This window comes from Lygodium microphyllum, chromosome 2 (genome assembly GCF_053477565.2).
Source record: "Lygodium microphyllum isolate KBCC chromosome 2, Lygodium_microphyllum_v1.1.10, whole genome shotgun sequence".
Classification (NCBI taxonomy): domain Eukaryota; kingdom Viridiplantae; phylum Streptophyta; class Polypodiopsida; order Schizaeales; family Lygodiaceae; genus Lygodium; species Lygodium microphyllum.
Window position 1 is genome coordinate 39,680,662 of NC_141136.1, and position 23,292 is coordinate 39,703,953.

The 23,292-nt window shown below is 40.2% G+C and overlaps 1 protein-coding gene across 3 annotated transcripts in view; it reads right to left on the reverse strand.

Moving 5' to 3' along the window:
* Positions 1–9,381: 9,381 nt before the first annotated feature.
* AUG6 (HAUS augmin-like complex subunit) overlaps positions 9,382–23,292 on the reverse strand; it is a 39,384-nt gene continuing 25,473 nt past the window's right edge. Inside the window, exons 5-13 of one of the 3 annotated variants that reach the window (XM_087692274.1) lie at positions 14,628–14,753; positions 14,404–14,542; positions 13,997–14,057; positions 13,310–13,619; positions 12,625–12,750; positions 12,358–12,501; positions 11,962–12,220; positions 11,308–11,865; positions 9,382–9,876 (exon numbers count right to left, since the gene is read on the reverse strand). In XM_087692274.1, coding sequence (XP_087548400.1) covers positions 9,872–9,876; positions 11,308–11,865; positions 11,962–12,220; positions 12,358–12,501; positions 12,625–12,750; positions 13,310–13,619; positions 13,997–14,057; positions 14,404–14,542; positions 14,628–14,753 — 1,728 coding nt within the window. In that variant the 3' untranslated portion in view covers positions 9,382–9,871. Of the gene's footprint in view, positions 9,877–10,063; positions 10,419–11,307; positions 11,866–11,961; positions 12,221–12,357; positions 12,502–12,624; positions 12,751–13,309; positions 13,620–13,996; positions 14,058–14,403; positions 14,543–14,627; positions 14,754–23,292 lie in introns of those variants that run through there. The other 2 variants (XM_087692258.1, XM_087692267.1) reach the window with 2 other exon arrangements.

The following is a 23,292-nucleotide window of genomic DNA, read 5'->3' on the forward strand; positions in this document are numbered from 1 at the left end:
TAGGTAGGTATATATACTTCTTTATGGATTGTTTTGTTGGCTACAAATCAGATGGCTATCCTAGAAGAAGACAAGCTAAAGACAACATTCATAACTATGTTTAGAACCTTTGCCTATCATGTCATGGTCTTTGGATTATGTAATGCATTGGGTTTTTGGCAACATACAGCTGATAGATTGACATTTTTCTAAAAGAGCTAAAAGTTTTCATTGATGATCTCAAGATAGCTACCACTAGGGAGAGGCAATTAATAATTTTGAGGAAATGCTCCAAGCCCTTTATGTAGTTTTGCATTTATCTAAATCCGAGGAAGTGTATTTTTAGAGTGCCCTATGGATTATTGTTGGGCTATGTAGTCAGTTCAGTCAGAATTGTGGATGATCTAGAAAAGATTAAAGTCATTGTCACTATGAATCCACTGAGAAACCCCAAGGAAATGCATAGTTTCCTATTGTTTGTCAAATATTATCAACGATTCATTAATACACTAGCTGAAAGGACATTGTCATTGACAATTCTATTATCCTTTAACTATTTGTTTGTCTCGAGTGGTATGTGCAAAATATCCTTTGAGTATATGAAGAAAGAATTGGCTAAAGTGTCATTCCTAAAATCACCTAAGAGAGGTGATATTCTATGTGTTTTCAATAGCCATGATGTATAGAAGCATTTGTTGTTTAGCTCAAATATAGGATGAGAAATGTACTAGCCAATTGCATTTGCTAGTTGCAAATTGGTTGTATCCAAAATTAATTATACATATATGTAAAAATTGTGCCTAGGGCATCATCTTTACTCCACTATATTCTACATAAGAGGGTAGTATTTCATACAAAAGCAAAAGGACTGAGGTTATTATTGAACACAAGTTGCAGCCACCCAATTGCCTAGAAAAGTGGTTAATCACTTTGCAAGGATTCGATTATGAGATTAAGAGTAAGCTATCGAGATTGCAAGGCATCGTAAAATGTCTTGTAGACTTCGAGGATCCGAAAGAAGTGTTGGCTCAAGTTAGCGACCTTGAGGGTCTATTTAAAATAGACATAGCCTCCATTCCATGGTGATATGCTACAATAAGGTATTATCTATCCACGGGAGAGACTGGAGTCTCTTTGTCTAAGGGTAAAAAAATAAAAATTAAATAGTAAGCTTTAAAGTTTGTCTTAATTGGAGGAACCTATATCAACAAGGGGTAGATGAGGCTCCATTTATCTTGAAAGAGTGTCATGACTCTGCTTGTGGAGGGTACTTTGCTAACCAACCACCACAAAAAGCTTTACGTGTTGGATATGGCTATCCATCTTCCAAGGTGCATTTTCATATGTTAAGAGATGTGATATATGCCAAAGACATGATAGTAAAAACAATTGGAAGCGCCCACCGACTCCTATCATGGCTTTATTATCATTTGAGAAGTGGGACATTGACTTTGTAGGTCTAATTACCTTGTTGTCCTCTACACAAAAGAGATATACCATAGTAGTGACCAACTATTTTACGAAATGGTCAGAAGCATGAGCAATGAGGAAGGATGCTATAAATAAGACTACTAGCTTCCTTCTTGAACAGATAATTTGTCTCAGTTGTTTAGTCTGCCAAAAGAGTGTATCGAATTGTGGAACTCATATCTTGAATAAGGTGATCAAGAGCTTGTTGACTGAGGCTTAGCAAACTAAGCATAATAAAATGACATCTTACAATTCATAGGTGAATGGGCAAGTTAAAAGCACCAATAAGAAACTTATGGAAATCCTATCAAAGATCATCTCAAAAAAGAAATGAGATTGGGACACGAAACTATACATGGTTGTATGGGTGTACAACACAACCTTTGAACGAGCTATTGGCCACACCCCGTTCAAACTATTCTATGCAGAGGAATGTGTATTACCCCTTGAGATTGAGTTACCTACAATAAGATTTACAATCAACCATTCTCTAGGCTTTTTGAACACTTTACAACCTTAGTACATCTCGATGAGCATAAACTTCATAGTTTATTACATTAGAGGAGGTGGCCAAGTGTCGCTTGAAAGAACTTCATGACATGAAAGCAAAGAAGTATACCTTTGAAAAAGGACAACTACTCATGTACTATGATGTGCATAGGGAGCTTTTTACTAGAAAATTAGACCCTAAGTGGGGTGGTCCCCATAGAATAATTAGAATACATAAAAATAATTACATCGCATTATTAGTAGATTAACAGGTGAGACAACATCGTTCCTCTGTCATCCCATCCATTAAAATGGCCACCCCTCCATTACTATCACATCTTGCCCATAATCCAAAGACTTGCAACTTCTTATTAATCAGCAACAATGTACCTCTTATAGCCATCCACTTTTAAGATAAAACTCTTCCTCCTTCCCCAACTTGGTGTCCTATAGAGCACTATTGGTGTGAAAGGTTGGGCTAATAGAAAAATCAGGGTCTTGGCGCACGTCGACGGGGAGGCAGTAAATAACGATTATTACACATTGCAGGGGACTCCCCCCATGCAAGCCTCCTCCTCCAAGCGGGAACATGACGGTGGAGATCAGGATGCCTTGCTAGCGAAGGCCGAGAAGAATGGCGAGGATATGGAAACTGACTATGGGTCTGTTGTTATCAAGGATATATGTGGTTGATATGGAAGCGGATTTGAGGTAAAATCAAGGCTATCTCCGGCGGAAGGAAGGAGAAAATCTCGGATCACCAAAAGGTTCTCCAAGCGCCCGTTGCCTTCTTCTTACAAAACGAATCGAGCGCAGATATGCCGGCTTCAACTGTATTGGTGCCTTCGTCTTCTTCATGGGAAGGGTTCCCTCCAAAGACCAGTTCAATCGATGGTTCTTCTCGACGTACTCCTCCATAGCCACCTTAACAGTATCAGGTTGTGGGTAAGGGTTTTTTCCTTGCTCTTGTGGGCTCCAAGCAGGAGAGGGACTACATCCTGGCAGGCTCTGCAGTTGGCTAGTACAGAGGCAACTTTGTTTACGTGCTAATCTAGAGTCCTCGCTTCTCTCCAGCAAACACTCTGGCTCACGAATGCCCCATCTGGGTGTCTTTCTCGATACTCCCTGACTGGCTCGACAGGGAGATCCCTGTTTTGGCTAAGACCCTTGGCCGTGTGCTCTACCCTCTGGCTCCCTCTCATGGCATCCTGCGCCTTGAGAAGCATGCATGCATTATATGGGATCGACGCAAGGGAATCCCTGAATTCCTTGAACTCTTCGACCCACACGGGATTGAGCTTACTATTGAACTCAAGTTTTCTTTCTAATTCCCTGATGCCTGCTACCTCTATCATGAGACAGGTCATTATGCCAAGGACTACCCTCATAAGTCCATGGGTACTGAAAAGGTTGAGCAGAAGCCGAAAGCAACCATAGAGGAGAGACCGATCGATCCTCCCGCTCAGAAGTAGGAGGGGAGAAGACACACCATGTAGAAGGTGGACAAACTGGACAAACCCCCTTCGCCAAAGCAACGTGAAGTTTTTGGGAAGACAACAGAGAGTGCCAAAGCCAAACACCCCCATAAGCCTTCATCACACGTTGGCAAAGGTAAGGAGAACCCTCCCCCCTCTGTTGGTAAGTTCCAGTAGACTAAGACCAAGGGCAGGAGGAAGATCTCTATCAAATAGATGGCTCGCCAACCTCTAGTGGACCATAATATTTATGCTACTCTTGATGATGATGAGGTCATGGATGATGGCACTAAGCTCTTCTATGACATCTCTCACTAAGCTTGCTCTCCTATCTTGGAACTTAAGGGGTCTATGCTCCCCTAGTAGGAAGTCGGTTTACATGGCTCTCCTCATGAGGACAAAGCTGGACGTGCTAGCACTTTAGGAGATCAAGCTGGAAGACTAGGACTAGCCTAGTGAAATCTGCCCAAGTTATGTTTCTTCTGTGGCTGCAATGCAAACATGGGACAGGAGGCACTCTCATGTTGTTTGAGGATAAGCCCTTAACATATCTTGGGTCCTTCTTGGCTTATACGATCAGTGTCTGGCAGGATTCTATAGACAATATATCGACCTATGCCTCGAACTCCTCAGCACTCAAAGGAACAAAATGGAGATGGTTGGAGAGCCTAATCATTGCAGGCCCAACTCTTCTTGCCAAGGATTTGAACATGATGTGGTCTGAAGCTGACACATTGCATGGGAGCCATTCCATGTTGGAGGTGGAGAAAGTGGCATGGAACATGGAGGTGGAGAAAGTGGCATGGGATTCCCTCTGTGTCAGTCCATCTCAACACCCTCACACGAGCACCTTTACCTGGCACAATCGTCAGAATGACAAAACTTGGAGAGCTCTCCTTTTAAAAGGATCACATATATGCCAACCAAGACGCTTGGTGGCTCGCCCCTCTCCCCAAGCTCAAGCCTATCATAGAGGTAATGTGAGTCTAACAATTTACCATTAGAAGTGATCATACCATCATCTCCACTAGCAAAGTAAATGGAAGTGATTCATACCATCATTTCCAATAGCGTTGTTAATGACCCTCCGCCTTTCAAGCTTACCTCCTCTTTCTTGGGAGAAAGGGAGTACATCAGCAGGGCAAAGGTGTTTTAGTCAACTACAACTAATTCTAGAAGGAGCCATATGGCCAATGCCTATCACTGTTGTAGCTCTATGCTTCGAATCATGGCCAAGCTTGAGATTGAAAATGAGTCGAGCCGTGCTACTTTTTATCAGCACTCAAGATGAAAAAAATTAAGGAAACTATCGTGGAAATTCATGATTCTAATGGAGTTCTACACAATGATAATGGTGCCCACTCACAATGCTAAATGCCTCCTTAAAGATTGTGGTAAAGGCTCTTGCTCTCAGGATCATATTCATTCTCCCCAAGATTCGACACCACTGAGACTAGTAGGGGTTCTCCATAGTTGGTGCATCCATGATGATGCCTTCAATCTCATTCTCTCAATGGACTATGCTTTGATAAAGCAATGGCCAGTTTGCCCTAATCAATATGGATATGGACAAAGCCCAAGATAAAGTGAGATGGGACTTCATTGTGGCCACCCTCCAATGGATGGGATTTTGTCCACTCTTCTACAAAATGATTAATGGCTTATTCACTAATGCCTCGATGGCATTGAATGTCGACGATAAGCTCTCCAACAAGTTTGTGCTCTCTATTAAGGCTACCCCATCGCCCCTCTTCTTTTTGCAATGATTATTGATCCATTGCTAATTATGATAGAGTACAAGATCCAATCATGCCTACTTAAGGGCTTCCTATTCCTAGCAACACAGTTTTGCTACCAATTATTTGTCGATGCCAACTCCAATGTTGTTGAGGTATCCCAACCAAATGTTTACTCCTTGATGGAAGTGTATTTCCTTTCCTACAAAGTATAAGGTTTAGATATTAGTGTCCGCAAAACTAAGATGCTCCCTCACTCCCTTGGAGCTCTAGGAATGGGTTCTTTACTATGGCTACAAACTTATTCAGCCAGACCAGGACTTCCAATACCTAGGGTTCCCTATGGGGATAGCCCTCATTAAGAGAGAAAAGTTCGAGTGGCTCAAAGACAAAGTGGAGGCCAAAATAAAACTATGTGGGCATCTCTCGATGGAATTATGTGGTAGGATTATCATACTCAATGTGGTGATCAACCTACTTGCAACCTTTGTTGCAGCTCCCTATTCCTTTTCCAAATCATGTTGGAGCTCATTGGAAAAGCTTGCTAGAGATTTCATTTGGGGCTATGCAAACACTAAAATTAGCACTCTTATCTCTTGGGAGCTTCTGTGTGAGTCTCGTGCCAATGGAGGCCTTCAAGTCGAGGCCATGTCATCCAAAGCAGCAAGATTACTCTTCGAATAGTAGGAAGGCTTACTCTAGACCTCCCACGGGTCCACATAATAACTTACTAGATGTCAGACGTCATACCAACAAAGGGCAAATGCAACAAACTTGAGTGGGAAGATGTCCTTGTGGCAGACATGGAGTTTAAGATTAAGAAGTCCCCCATAGTAAACTCCACCCTCGAACCCTAAAAGAGCTTCATAAAGGCCATGAAATGGAATGGGAATAGGGAAAGTCATGGTGAGCCCTCCCTAAACCAACACCTTTGGCTCTCCCCTTTTGCATACAATAATGATAAAGCCCCAACGATGGGAACCAGGGAAGTCATGGTGAGCCCTCAAACCAACACCTTTGGCTCTCCCCTTTTTCATACAATAATGATAAAGCCCCAGTGATGAGCTATGTCAAGCTTTAAACTGAAAGGTTCTCCAATGTTAGAGTGACATCTGGATCCCATCCAAGGCTAACTTCATGGAAGGTGACAAGATTAGGGATAAATTTACCCTTAATCAAGTGGAGTTCAATGGGCTTAATCAATTCTTGCTAACATGAAGAAAAATTGACCCACTAGCCACCTTCTGCCAAAGTCCCATTAAAAACCTCCTCGTAGACAAAGGCAAGCCCATACACATGCTAAAAAGAGGCTAGACTTTGAGGCTAGGAAAAACAAAAGATACATGAAGCTGCAAGAAGCATGGAAACCTACCTTTCCCAAAGAACATCGGAAAGTATGGAGGGCTCACTTCAAAAAGGGCCAGAATAGCAACTCCAACAAGTTCAATACGTTGTTATGGAGAATCAACTCTAAGAAGCTTAGAACCAAGGATTGGGTGAGTAGATTTATCGAAGTCTCCCTATGGTGTCCCATGTGCTACAAATCCAAGGAGTCAATACCACATGCTTTGTGGCATTGCCCAATGCTTAAGGCAGTGTGGAGGGTCAAGGCTTAGATACAAAGAATTGGTCTCAACTCCAACATTAGAATGAAAATGTCACTTTTTGGGAACAAGGAAAATTTTGATGAAGAATCCTTGAAGCTCTAGAACATCATCAGGGCACTTTGCAAAAGAACCTTCTAGAGGAACAAAAATAAGGTAGCTACAGTTGAGAAAAGGATAGCCCAACCATACTCTCTATTGACCATTGTTGTGAAGATGTTTTAGCTTTACTTAGAAAGGCTAGGAGAAAGGCCCAATCCTTCAAAATAGGCCTCAAACTTTTGAAGAGGGATAGTATATCAACTACTTTTTAAGCAACATGCAATAAGCTATTGATCTACTTGCGCCACCTCTAAGGTACATTGTAAATACTTCTTTGATAGAAATATCACCTATTCACACTTTTTTTTTTTAAAAGAGCCACTATTCGAATGTCTCTGTCCTTTATCACAACATAATAGAGGCCCTTTCACACCTTGGATCCAAGATTGCTTACATTTTAACAATAAGCGTACATTGACTTCTGCACCCACTCGATACACATCATCTGCATCTCCAAAGGTGTCATCTTCTCCATCCAATGTCACAAAGCAAACTTAATCAATCAAAGGTTTTTGAGCAAGCTTTTTGAGTGAAATCTTCTTCTTTCCCTTAGCATGCAACATGTTACTCCTTGGGAGCATGGTTTCTCCTAATCAATGATTTGAGCTTGTTTGATATCTTTGTTACTCATTTGATTTTGAGGGCTTCCCTTCAAGCTATCCTTCCGATTGGAAGCCCCTTCTTTGCCTTTGTTCTTCTCAATCTACCCTCTTTTCTCAGTACTTCGACTCACAAGAATCCTTGAGATTATACAGTTGTATCAATCTTGGCAGCACTTGTCTAGTTTTTGGCATCTTGGCACAAGTCCTAAACACTAGTTTTCTTTGGAAAATTGCTAGCATAATCCCCCTCCCCCCCCCCCCCCCCCCCCCCCCCCCCTTTACACATAAAACAAGTATCTCAAGTCACCCGACACTTGAGATCAACGACTAGTTTCATGCCACAAGCATGAGAATTTTGATAACCTCTCATGTGCCGTTTTGATGATTCCACAACGTGCATGCAAACCTTTTAGTTTTAAGAGCACCAATGGCTACTTGTGTCCACACATTTTAAGCAGGATGGCAACAACACCAAAAAGAAACCTCCCACAACAAATCAAAACCACATGAGCACCACTTTGGTGCAAGGCACAAAACATCAAAATCTGCATACCTCTATTTGCTTCATGAGCATGAACACACAAGAAAAGCTTCAGGGATTTGCTTCCCTCCTTCAATAGCTTTTGCTACTACTTCTTCAGGGTCATGCCACATGCAAGTAATAACTAGACTATTCTAAAGGCTTGTGAGTAGAGTAATCCTTTTTAGAAAAGGCAAGAGAATTTTAAAAATGCACCACATACACCTTGTGTAGCTTGTTATACTTCTTGGATTCTAACAAGTATGTGCATGGCATGGCCCTAATTCATGTATCGCTTCTACTTGTTATCATTTCTTCAACAAGTAATGTTCTTGTCAATTTGTTGAGCCTTGGGGCATAGCATGTGAACTTTCAAATGCAAGGTAAATGGCAAGTAAGCTTGCAAAAAGGCTATGCAATCAATCCAACCACAATGGGAGTTCACTTGAATTAGACATGCAAGCCATACAAATACAACTATGATGTGAATGAAAACTAATATATTACAATATAACGATTAAAATGCTTATGGTGGCTTTATAATATGCAACTTCAATGTTATAGCACCACAAAGACTACAACCAATGCTTTATGGTTAAGCCAACACAGCAAAAGGCTATAGATTTTTGTTGGTTGGCATATTAAGTAATGAATTGTAACTACTGTTGAAATTATTCAAGGCATATTGTCAATGAGACAACCTATGTACATGAAGCAAAACACAAATGCCATCTTAACATCTGCATTTATTGATATGATGTATTACATTGTGTTACTCTCAAAATTTTTAGACCTATCACAAATGGGTAAATGCATGTGCATGCAAGCACATTGATTATAGAGCTGAATTGCAGTACATACCCTAAAGAAGACAAGTTTGCATCAAAATAATATTGGTTGGTTTGATCCTGTAAAAGCTTTTGTGTGGATGTAAAAGCAAGGTTCCCTTCAAGAATAAGATGATGCAAGACACTTGAAGCAAGCAAACATGATATATAGGAATGTCATTAGGAAAGTGAGGTGAATGCCCATGTGACAGAAACTAAGATTGATCTAATATTCATTGACATTGCTATCAAACCATGCTAACTGGCTATGTGCTAACTTGCTGTGTGTGGCAAGCCAAAATTCATGACTTGAAGGGCACATAAGCATTTTTAACTGAAATGACACATTTTTGGGCAGAAATTAACATGCTTGGTGGAGTTTAAGTGTAGTGTTGTATGTATGAAAGTTTTGTGTTCCTCTTCGTTTTCTATTCATTTAAAACACGACGTTATTGGATGGCACATTTTCTGAGTAAATTGTGCACCAATAGATATACAGTGATGTGCGATAAATGGTGGCCATGAAAATTGACATCAGTTAATTTTAACCCTACATGCCAGGTTCAATAGAAAACCCCTTTAAATTTATTGGATTATTGACGAAAATAAACATCAACCTTCTACACTTCAGGCTCAATTCTTGAGGCTGATTCCTAGTCGGTAAATATACAGAGTTCTGCAACATAGAGAGAATTGTCATCCTTGCCAATACTGCATGTACAATTAATCCATAGGCACCCCACTTAAATGTAACTGTTTACAAAGTTGCTGTCTACATATATGCACAGTGAAGAAGTTCCTTTGAGACGGATGTTAGCTTTAGGTTGTACAAGAAAAATTTTCAACTTCTTCCTCGTACTGTTATATCACGTGGTGGTCTGTTATGGAAACTGAACTGAAGGCTTATACAACACAACTTGACTGCAATCTTATATCTCTTTGAATCCAAATATTTGGCTACCAAAGCCTAGATGATGCAGATTCTGAAATTAGGCTCAGTGCATATGTACACTAAAGAACTAACGTATGCACTTAGTCTTCGAGCTTCAAATTTTACAGATCTTGCCTTAACCTGCATATTCAAGAGAAAGGTAGGTCAACCAAAGTTAAAGAAATTGTGCTGGAGTCCTTTGATATCGCAAACTTTCCTTGATGTTTCTTTACATGACAAAGTATGCAACTGCTTTACACTCCATGAATTAGGCAGAATGGATCAGACAGAAAAATTGTAAATATCATCACACACTTTACAGACTCCGTAAGTTAATAAATGATTTGACTCTTTTGCTTCTCCAACAGAATCCGCCTTCACTGGTCTCTCCTACAATGAATTATCATGACTTGCTATTAACACTACCTATGGATCCCAAATTTAGTCTTCAGACAATGAAATTGACGCTATAATGTTACAGGCCTTCCGAGAACTCCAGCTTGCAATGCTCAATGAGCACTTTTCACATCCTTTAAAATATGTTACACACAAGAAGCAAGCAAGGTGATCTGAAGCTCCATTGTAATAGCTGGCACCAGATTCAACATTAAGATTGAATCACATTGTGGGATTGAACCACACTCCCTCTAATGCTACATCAGAAAGTTCAAAATCTTCAGTGCCTGCAGGGTAAACGTTTCGCTCATAAGTTGAAGTGAATCATCAAGCCTTGATTTTATCAGAGGCAAGGCAAACAATGCCAAAATTAGAGCCTTTAACTCTGAAAAAAACCGTGAAACTTGCACAAAGCCTACTTCAGAAGCTAAAAATCAGTTAAGTGAATGCCTGTTCACCAGATGCAAGCATAAGGTCAAGGCTCCCTATTTCACGCTTCAACTAGCAGCAGTCTTGTTATTTAACTAAGTCAGATTAGGTGTGGAGCTGTTTGACTTCATATCCTTTTACTTTAAAGGAAACTGCAGTCAGAAAGGTTCACTCTCCTTTAACCTGATCTGTTTTTCAGTAACTCCTAGGGTCGAACTGGCGGGGATCACATGCGCACAGCTCAGGCAAAAGCTCCTGCTTCATTGAACTGACAGGGTATTAAGGCAGTTAGCCATGGACAATCAGTCATGGAACTATAGCAGTTAGACATGGGGAAGTTATCAAGGACCCTAAATTCCAATGGCTGCTGTAGTAAAGAATTCAGGAGGGACCTGCCCACAAGGACCTGCAAGCCAAAACTACCTACTTATAAAAGCCTTATGGAGCTCTCCTCCACTTCGCTACAAGACATGTGTACTATCACATGCTTATACGTCAATGTTCAATAAAACTTTTGGTGTCACCTTAGCCCATAACATCATTCACTTAGACGGGATCCGCCAAGCATGGGCCAAAGAGTTGTCCATGCTATTACTTTAATAACACCCTCAATGGTTCACATGCCAATAACTAATGACTGCTTCTTGGTCTTCTTATACTCCTGTTCCTCGAAGCATATTTTAATATTTGCGGCCATAAGAGCCAACAATATGTACCTCTGTAGTTCCAACTCAAAAGAGTACTTACCAAGTAAATCATCGAATGTATCTGTAAATGATGACAAGTCTGTGAGAAGAGGTGGAGAAAATGGGCGCGATAGCTCTCCTCCTATGCTTTCTGACCCGATGTCTACATGTTGCATTTCTCCTGATAACGAACTAATCTTCCTTGCAGGACCATTATAGCTAAGACATTTGCTGGCTGGCTTGGAAGCCCTGACCTGTTTTTGCGAAGCATCCTCAATGTGAAGCTGGTGTTGTTCATTCCAATCATTTGATATTTCCACTGCAGGCTTACCATCATATCGATGGTACTCCTGTGACGACCGCAAAGAATGCTTGAGTGGGCTGCTGCTATTCACAACATTTTGATCTAGTTCCTTCTTCCCAAACAAGCCTGTGGAAACAAGAGGGGTAAAGAAGTGCTCAATGCCATGAGCAGGTCTCTCAGATTTTTCCTCCTCTGCTGGAATGCTGCTTGTAGACAGAGCCGCATCGTGAACAGCTTGCCTTAATGATGCCAAATCATCTTCCTTACTTCCTGCAATGACTAAGTTCTTAGCTAAGTCTTCTGTTATCAAAAATCCTGCAGAATTGCAGATATTTCCTTGGTTAAGACAGTAGATGTTTTGGACAACCCTACTCTAAAACAATTGAAAAAACAAACAGGCTTGTCTCTTACTCAAAATCTCTGAATTAGCTTTAACTAAGTTATGGAGGGAATTTTGGCCGGAGAGATCATCTGCTTCATGCAGAGTCTCTAAGGATCTTGTATGAAGCACAGGCACCCGCTGCCTCTGTTGTTGCACTGGCTTCCCTGTAGCAGCTGGAGACAAGCTAAAAAGCTGGGGTAATCTCAATGCAGGACTAGGGGGAACCACCTCCAGATGCGAAATACCAGCCTTGTGAGCACCTTCCCCTCCTTGGCCAGTTGAGGCTTCCTGAATCCTCAAGAAGATTCTTTGGTCATAATTCAAGTGTGTGCACACATGCACACTCCACAATATGAAGCAAGAAGAGAGAAGCTTGATGGTAAGTACAAAATTCTTTCTCTGGTTTCTCAAACTTGCAATTTTACCTTTGTAGAAACTAGCCTGTCAGAAAGGGAGGATGCTGTGGGTGCAGGAACCATCAAAGGGGTTGTCCTGCTAACTTGCTCCCGAAGAGTGGCGATTGATGCTTCCATGCTAGGCATGGATTCTTTCAACTGGCCAATAAGTGCCTGATGAAAAGAACAATTGTCAAATATCTTAATAGTGCACAACCTGGGCCCCAAATGTGGAAACTTTAACTGTCATATTGTATAAAAAACAAAAGCACCGCGATTCAATTACACAAATATAACCTGTATATTTGCTAAATGTTGTTTGTGCTCTGCAAGAGTTGCTCGTAAGGCTTGAGCATGACCATTATCCCCATCATCAGATGCTTCTTTTAATAATTCTGGACCTGCTCCATCATTAGATCTGGCCTGTACTATTAAAACAAAAACAACTGTCATGGTGCAAGCTAGAGTACCCAGTCAACGTGAACATGTTGACTCCAGAGCAGATCCCCTTGTGAGCTGATTATTATCCATATCAAAATTCCAAACATACCTTATACAATCCCCAAGTACACCTTTTATTTCAATAACACCAATAAGTATGATTTCTTTTAAACAAATTAGAAGTATACCGACCAAGTATACTCAAGCATCATGTGAAGCCCCTCTTAACATGTCCAGTATGCTGTTTTTGACTGACCCCATCACATTGCATAGACGAACAGAAAATAAGAACAGTAAAGGCAGAATGTTTGGTCTCCAGACCAAACACACAATCAAATATGTTATGCCTACAAACTCCAGTTCACAATACACAAAGAAGACCTAAAATTGTAGAACCAACGTGATAGAAAGCAAGAAGTACCTAACATCATTTAAAACCCTACTGTTCTGACTCATGCTAGGCTTAAAGCATTGGTGAACGTCCTGAATCTTGACACTCAAAGCTTACTCCAACATGTAAAAGATAGGTGAAATTACACACCAATCGAAGTGCTTGCTTGTGTATACGTTGTAAAGAATGTGTCCAACGCCTCAGAATTTCTGCCACATCCAGTGGAGCAGATACTTTAGCTCTCTCATCACTTCGGGGGCGACTTTCTTCACTAGCTTCAATAGAACTAGTAACACTATCCACCCTTTCAATTGACAAGCCATCACTTTCCTCCAAGTTTATCTCTCCAGTCTTGACTAAGATATGATTCTCGTCTGCTACAAAGGATGATGCATCATTTGAAGCAGCACTTGAGCTCCGATCAATAGCTGCTCGTAGTGCAGGACCAGACACACGATACCTATGACCATAAAGAGTGTGTGTCAAGTAAAATGTGCAGCCTTTGTAAAATTTTCAGTACAGCAGAAAAGAAACTGCAGGTACAGTAATAGAAAGTTATTTGTACTAATTAATGGAAAGATGTTTGCACTCATCCTTGACAAATATCACATTGTGCCCTAATCCCTTCCAGAGCCCCTTTGACAAAAAACTGATTCCCTTTGTGTTTGCAAACTCAGAAAAATACCAATGCATCCAAGTGCTGATAAAATACCAAGAAATCAAGAGACTACTTTTCTAAAACTCAAAATGTTAGTCCAATCTTTTTTTACCGACAACCATTAGAGATATTGCCTACATTATTACAAAATAATGAAACATTGAGAGGAGAGGCCAAACCTGTGCTCTCGATGGGCTATAAGATCTTCGATTGGTCCAGATGCTAATTTCTCATGTTGAGCTGTAAAACCCAGGACAAAAAGAAGTCCAAAAAGCCTATTTTAGAGAAGTCGGGGGAAAAACTGCAAACACATTCATCCTTTCACCCATAAACATAGGAGTGAAAATCATAACGAAGAAGACTTATTCATCTTCACACTAGCATATATATATGTATACAATCATAAGCAAGAACTATGAAGTGTTAGACAAGTCCAATAAATTTCATGTACATCTCCCATGAAAGGTTGTAAAAAGACCACTTGAAGTTACCAAGAGTAGCTAGATATCCCTAATCATGTACGAGAACATAAAATTCCTTTGTTCTTAAAGGTTTGGGCTGTATTCAAGAAAGAATTCTGGTTTACCTGTGTGATTAATGAGTGACTCCCAAAGGTAGGAAGCTCTGTTGACTGACATTAATTTATGTTCTTCTGTAGTACCATTCTGGCCATCCTTTTGATTCCTGAGTTCCTGAAGTTTCTCCAGTTCTTGGTGCAAGTATGCCTAATCAATATGCTTCTTGTTAAATAAGGTGAGCTTCATGCTGCAGTCTCATTGAGGATGAAAGAGACAATTCTGTGGCTAATACCTCTTCCGCACACAAAGCTCGATATTCAGCAGTCATATCATGAGCAAGACTGGACCACAAAGCCTGCCTGCGAACTGCTGCTGCAGCACCATCCAGAAACCTTCTTCGTTCAATTGCAATTCTAGCCTGTACATAACCACAAAGCAAAATGGCACACTCATTAGAAATTTCTCAAATTAGCATTAAAATGCATATAACAAGAGAAATTCAGACTTTAAGCTCAAATTTTATAATTCTCCTCATAATGCCTTCCCCGTTTCCTAATATTGATAATTGACCTTATAAACTCTAATTTAGTCAGTGATCCAAAGTTGGATCAATGAATTATGGAGACTCCATCCATCCAGGGATGGAAATCTAAAGTTGGGATATGACAAACAAACATAGATATTTGTGTAAGAACCACATCCTAAATGCACAACTCGAGAAAAGATAAGGCAACCCAAAGGCAGAAACAATCCTCTAACCTTTTATTACAGCAGTGATAGGGGGGTGTACAAGGTATGGCTGCCCATAGCATATCCACACTGCTTTCCTGCCGCATATTCACACTCCGTGGAGCACATTCCTGCCCAATCCAGGACAGCACCAATCAGTCACAATCAGCCTTTACTCAGTATCGTGCAGCCACAAACACTTCGATGAATCTGCACTCTTGAAACCACATGCCCATGCTCACACTGAATCATCCCCCTAGGATCCAATCTCCACACAAGACACAACACAAGTTGTACCCTCGACATTTAATATAGAGGGAATGGGCATCAGACTCACCTCCCAACCAAAGAGACAAATATGCTCACCCCCAGGCTTTGGAGCTAACATACGTCACTACCACGTCCAAAGAACTTGTGTCCCATACCACCAGCTCTCACCATCCCAAAATGGAGACGCATTGCCCAACAAGCCTAAAGTCCAAGACCCATGATCACAAAATGATGTGCACAATAGGGCCTTACGACTCAACTACCCTAACCCTAAAGTGTACCTAGTGCAATCACACTAGGTCACTTCAATGACCACTATGGTCAATGCTTCTAGCACCCATCCATACGTTCAAGCATGTAACTTATGAACAATTGCTTTCCTCACCAATATCCTCATGGACAAAGTGGGGGGACCGACGCTTCAATGAACATACTGACCTCCAAGTTGCATCCACCTCCAAGTGATTCTTCCCCTTGACTAAATACTTGAGATAAAGGGTCCAATGGGACTATTTAGTCCTATAGTCAAGAAACAACTCTAGCTTGAATGGAATGTAACGAGCAATATCTTCCAATTGCAAGCCTTCTTCGATTGAGATAATCAATTCACCTTGCCTTAGTTGTTCTTCCAAAACAAGTCACATGGAATATCAAGTAAACTTGAATGTCCAAAGGTAAATCCAACTGATAAGACAACCTACTCATCTTCTTGGTAACCTCGAAAGGTCCATAATACCTCAAAGACAACTAATAGTAGCACTTGCCGATAGTTATTGAATTGGAGTCCTTTAAAACTTCAAAGTAAACCCACATGCCCTTTTGGAGCTCTCAAGGAGTATAGAAACATAGCGCGATCCTACTGCTTTAATGCTTTCCTTAGCAATCATTACTATTTTCTAGCTATTTCTTCGAGCAAACCATGAATGGCACACTCTTCTTTTGCAAAGCATATACTAGAGATGCTATTTTAGTAAAGTTACAAATATATTTCTTGAAATATAGGAACACAAGCCCAAAAAGCTGCAAATCTTATACATTCAGCCTTTTCATCTGCTGGTCACCCCTCTTGCTCACAAATGAAACATTTATACCATGAATGGCACACTCTTCTTTTGCAAAGCATATACTAGAGATGCTATTTTAGTAAAGTTACAAATATATTTCTTGAAATATAGGAACACAAGCCCAAAAAGCTGCAAATCTTATACATTCAGCCTTTTCATCTGCTGGTCACCCCTCTTGCTCACAAATGAAACATTTATTTGCAGCCATTAATTCTTTGCATCGGGCGGCACTTTTCAATGCCCTTCCATATTATTTTTGCCTCTTTTCAAACCTATTTGCAGATCTACCTTTTCTTATCAACCTTGAAAGTCTACTCAATGTCTTACCCCTGTCATCCTTGAAGCTCATAGAGTTCCCACGTGGCACAGCATCAGCAGTACATAAACTCCATGAGTTGTGACAATCACAGAGACAGCCCACAACAATACTTTTCAATTTGCTTAAAAAGGGGGACAACACAATAAGAAGTCAAGGATAGCACCACCTCCCAAAACTTCTTGTCATATTGCTCCAAATTCTTGCATTGTGATGCATTGAAGTTATGCTATGCAGTCATTACATCAACTTCAAAGATACTTGTCAACCATGTGGAAGCAAATATTTGCTTAAACTGAACCTAAGTTGATGGTGCTTTATGTTGCCATGTGGAAGCAAATATTTGCTTAAACTGAACCTAAGTTGATGGTGCTTTATGTTGCATCAAAATCGTAGACCACCACTGCAATGCATTCCGCTCATCTGCTCATGAACATAATGGTAATGAGCTTCTATATGCTTTGTGTGGGCATGGAACACTGGGTTCTGTGCAATGGTCAAAGCACTCTCGTTGTCATTGTAGATAAGTGTCAGAGCCATCTAGTGCACATGAAGATCTACAAGTAACTTGCAAAGCCAAACACACTCCACTATGGCTGTGAACATTGCTTTGTACTCAGCTTCAAAATTGGAAGCAGCAACTATAGTTTATTTATTGTTGAACCAAGAAACAAGAGATATGCCCAAGAAGAAGCAGTTGCCACTCTGAGAGAGAAAAGTCTAAACATCCAAACCAATCACTATGAGAATATTCATATAAAGAGAGTGAAGAATCAGCCTTGTAGACAAGGCCAAGAACCTAGGTGGCTTTAAGATATCAAAACACGTGCTTCACTTCCTATCGATGAAGTACTAAAGGACTATGCATAAATCTGCTCAATTGGGAGACGGCAAACTAAAGATCAAGCCTTGTGTGACATAGATAAATCAAGAATCCAACAACCTGTTGATATAAAGCAATATCAAAGGATCCAATACCATCATCAAAAGTAAATCTGAAACCAAGCTCCAAGGAAGTAGACATAGGCTTGCAATCCTTGAATTGAAAGCGCTAAAGAAGTTATCCAATATGATGATGGTTCCCCTCAATGGTGGCAAATCGGATACCCAAATAATAGTGAAATAGACCAACATTAATTTGTCATAGCAAAGATTTGTTGTAAATCAATCTTAAATGGTGCAATTTGACCAGCACTGGTCCAAATGACAAGCATGTCATCAACACAAGAATAATAAAATCCAAACCTTGATGTCGAATATAAAGTGTAGCCTTGGTAGAGCTATTATGAAATCCAAGATGCAATAGATGAGAAAGTATACAGGCGTACCAAGCTTATGGAGCTTTCTTTGAACCATACAAAGCCTTCTTGAGACAATAGACTTTGTGCTCAAAGCCTTTAGCTGCAAATCCTGGAGGCTGAGAAACATAGACCTCTTCAATAAGATATCCATGGAAAAATGCCATCTTGATGTCCAACTAATGCACCTCCCAATGAAAGTGGATTGTACAACTAATAAGACTTTTGGTGACATCTCCCTTAAGGAGTTAAAAGTCTTCATTGACGATCTAGGGGCAGCCACCATAAGGGAAAGACAATTGATTATTCTAAGGAAATGTTCTGAGCCTTGTAGACAGTTATGCATTCTCTTAATCCACGGATGTGCATCTTTGGGGTGCCCTATAGGTTGTTATTGGGCCATGTAGTTAGCTCGACTGGTATTGCGGCTAACTCTAAAAAGATAATGGTTATAGTCACTATGAGTCTACCACGTACTCCAAAAAAGGTACACAGCTTTTTGTCATCAATGGGATATTATCAAGGATTTATCATTGCATTAGAAGAAAGAGCATTGCCATTGACAAACTTGTTATCCTTTAACTATCTGTTTAATTGGAACGAAGCTTGTCAAGTATCTTTTGAGGATGTGAACTAGGAACCAATGAAAGCGCCAATCCTAAAAGCACCCAAAAGAGGTGAAGTTTTCTATATATTTTAGCTATGGGCAAGGTGCACTTAGTTTGTATGGTTATTGTGATGGAGACATGGAAGGTGACTTGGACACTCGTAGGTCCACCAGCGGTGGGTATGTCTTCACAGTTGCTGGTGGGGCTGTGTCTTGGTGCTCCAGGTTACAAAACATCATTGCACTCAGTACCACTGAAGCCGAATACATATCAGCTACTGAAGCTTCTAAGGAAGCTATATGGTTAAGCAGACTTGCAGAGGATCTCAACACATCTATGGGTACTGCAGTTTTGGGATGTGATAGCCAGAGTGTTGGTTATCTAGCTAAGAATACCATGTATCATTCACACACAAAGCATATAGATGTGCGATATCACTTCATCAAACAGATTCTAGAAGATGGTCAAATCACATTGACCAAGATCAAAACACAAGACAACCTTGCAAATGATCTCACTAAAAGTCTAAGCAAAGCTCATCATGAGCATTGCATACGACTAGTGGGAGTTAGTTACAGGTTCACATCGGACCTTTAAGTGGAAGGTTGTTGGGATAAAGGCCAAGTTTAACCTCCGTGTATAGTATACGCACGTTGTACATGTGAATGCATCCTTAAGTGCCCTAAGTATAAATACATTGTATTCTTTGTGTACCAACACATTGTTGGTACACTCTTATCAAATCATACTTGACTCTGCTCTCTTTCTCTCCAGCCGTCATACTCTCACGCTCACTCATCCTCAAACTTTTGTCACTCTCAGCTGAGCTTATCAACATGAAATGTCCTACATTGAGTTTTGAAGACTCTGTGCATTTTTTTTGCTTGCAAAAAGAGAATTTTTTAGCGAATGTTATCCACACATGGGAAAGCTTTTGCATTTCAATCAACTAAAATAGGCTGTGTAGATCCAAATGTAGTGACTCAAATGGTGATTTTACCATTCCACATGTTGCATGGAATTTGAGGCCAATTCCTATGCCACAAGCTTATTTACCTAAACTATTGGAGTTGCTAGTGAGAAGATACAGATGAAGCTTTTAAAGCTATCATCAATGCCATACTCAAATAGATGGTTTACCATGCCTAAGAAAAACAATGCATTGAGATTGGTTTACTATTCCCAAGAAGATGGTGTATCAAGATTTATCCAAGACATGCAACCAGCCAACAAAGTGACAACAATCAAAAACGTTGGTGTAGGTCCTGTGGTTAATGAATTTGCTAAGAGATTTGCTAGTAGAGGGATTTATTCTTTGGGGGATTTATACTCAAGATATGACCTTCCGATTGGCAATGGAGAGTAGGGATATCATTACCAATGGAGAGTAGGAATATCATTACCAGCATTAAATGGTGCATTTACATAACCAACACCTATCCCATGAGTCCCAAACATATCAGGCTACATAGATACATTATCGAACATGTCACTATGTGCTCCAAGCATCATGTCATCATCACTATACATTGTCTTTTACATTCCACTTACTATACCCGAATACATTGGGCCTTACACACCTTGCATAAGTAGCTACATACCATGTATCTTTGGTCCATGCATTCTCATGGCTGAAGTATTTTGAGCCAATCTTCGAAAAATCAATCCACCTCCAAAGTATCCGGAGTGACCCACATTGGCATGTATGCCTTGCTATCCATAACCAAATGGATTGGCATTTCCAAGTTGGCCTTGCACTTGCATCAATTACCCCATGGGCGCCATTTGCATTTGCTCATTATCTTCATTGGAAAGATCATGAGATTGCTTGGGCTTTCCCTTCAATACATCTTGTTGTCCCAAAGCTCTAGAGTATGATTTCCTCTTCTTGCCTTTGCTATCCTTCCTTGAAGAGTTCAAAAATCTAGTAAGCTAGGGATCCTTTGCCAATTGAGCAAAGATATCACTTGCTATCATCAATCAATCTTTGACTAGTATCATAATTTTCATCTTTTTGCCGGTCATCACTATCAAGAGGCCTAGAAGGACCCGTATTTTGGTCAAACCAACATTATCAACTTGCTGCCCATGCTGAATGCCTTCTCCAAAATCAGGTAATAAATTTCCCCCTTCATTTTGTGAATTTTCAGACTGAGATGCATTATCACTACTTGATCCCATGTCACTGTATGAAGACATGCTTGTTGTTGCATTAGATGGATCGCAAATTCAGCATGAGTGCAATGCTTTTGACTTCCAATCAAGTGCCATGGGCCCACCAAATCAAGGGAATTGATGATATCCCGGCAATGGAACCATGCAACCAGCCTTTCTTCTCTAAAAGGGTAGTAATGACATGACTAAGCACTAATTACAGCAAGTATAAAGTTTACATATAGTAAAAATACAGATGTTACCAGTTAATCTTGGACAGTAGACTCCTGTTGAACCCAACTAGCGCCCCTTGCAGTATTTCTTTAGCTTCTATAAATATGGGATGAAATACGCTAAGACTTCCCTCCAAACTCCTACAGTTTCCTCTTGCCATCAAAAAAGGCCAGCAAGCCGTGAATCTAATTTAACCCTTGATATGACAAGGGATTGACTTGCGGTTTTTTGACCCTTGGCTGGTCAAAATGAGCCCCAAATCAAATGGGATGGCTGGCTTCTTGAAATCTTTAGCAATTCCTCGAATTCCAAGCTTGCTGATTTCAAGTATCAAGCCTTCAATTTCTTGGAATGGAACTCAAAGTTGCTGGTAAACCTTGATATCTACTATAAATTAGGATTTACAGCAACAAATTCTTGACTTCAGCACCTCCAATGGCTGTAATAGTTGAGATTTGCTAAGGAACTTTGGAAACTGGCTGGAAAATGAGAGAGAAAGTGACCATTCACCGAGAGCTCATTCACCTGCTCCATAATCTCCTCTCATCGTGTTGGATGCACACAATAGGGGTGGCCTATTTGGAGATGAGCTCCCAAGAATGAGGTCGATGTGTGATGATCTTTTGCTGGTGGTAGGTAAAGTGTTTGTAAAACAATCTTCGTACTCCTTTAATAAATTCATTCACTCCTCGTTCATACCTCAAATGGACTCTTCAATTCTAGACTTTTTCATTCAGTTCTAGACTCCTTATTAAAGTCTTTGATAAAACCAAGTACAAGGAAATAGACTTTTTCATTACTTTACAATTTGGTACATTGGATAAGATGGGAATAGAGTTTACTTTAACTCCCATATCAAAAGATACAATTTTACCCTAAAAGGAAAAACTACATTTATTTTAATTCCCATCAATGGCTAGGTCTACTCTTCTATGCCAAGATATTTCTAATACAACACCACAATGTCCAAGATCTCCCATGACAACTATCATGATCTACATAGCCTCCTATCTCAATTTGTAGCTTCCCAAAGATTGGAGTAACTTGAGATTCCATTCCTTGAAAACCAGCACCTAACATTTCTGGTGTCCCAAAGCTCTCTTTTGATAGCTGTTGAGCTTCAGCAATCAAAGGATGGATATAATGATATATAGCCCTTGTATCAGAAATTATTCAAAACACGATGATTAGCTTTCCTTTTCCTTATTGAGTTTCATCATATTGTAACAATCCTATGATTACAACATTCGCTTAAGGTGTCTTTTGAGACTCATTTTCTTTCTTTGCCTTGTTAGGGCATCAACTAGCTATGTGTCATTTTTCTACACGAGAAACATCGCTCTTTTCTTATATATATTGCTAACTATTGATATGTTGCCTTCTTTTTGGATGGCAAAGTTGGTGGTCTACCTTCAACCTTATGCTTTGGCTCTCATTGATCTGACTTCCTTTTGTCAAACATCTTGGTCGTCTTCTTTTGTGGTTCTTCTTTAAAGGGCTTACCAAACATCCATGGCATATATAGTCCTTCGATTTCTAGGGTTGCATTTTGGGTTGCTTCCAAAGTAACAGGTGTCTATGCTTTACAAGTAATAAGCACCTTTAGACAACCCCAAAACACGCTTAATTCATGAGAAACACAAAATTGATAGGTAGTTCGAGAGAGTTTCACTGGTCCCCTAAAACCCTAATTTTTGGAGTATCCTTCAACATCTATAAATAGACACGATGCCCACCATTCAGTCTCATCCACAAAATGGATGTGACAATTGTTTTTCTTAATAGTGATTTAAAGGAAGAGATATACATGGAGCAACCAGAGGGATTTGTAGTCGAACATAAGGAAAATCTTGCTTGCAGACTTCATCAGGCACTCTATAGTCTCAAACAATCTTCATGAGCTTGTCATTTCAAACAAGAGAAGCTCACACTCTGACTCAATACGATGATAGCCAACCACTATAGTTCTAGCCCTTTGCTTTGATGCAATGACTATAGTAATATCAAACAAGCTTTGACGATGAGGACAAATTCTTGTCCCCTATCACCATGAGAGAGAGCCCTAGTATACACACGGGACTGACATAGAACAAGGATAGGAAAGTAACTAGAAAACGGTCATCCCATGTTGCTATGAATATGATTGTAGGAGCTCCACAATTGCTCCAAACCAAAAAAGCTCATGGCCTAACACAATATGCAAATTGCCCATAACCAACTGTTACAATTTAAGCCCAACTACCCAAATCTACCCATCACAAGATTACCTCAACCTTGAAGCAAT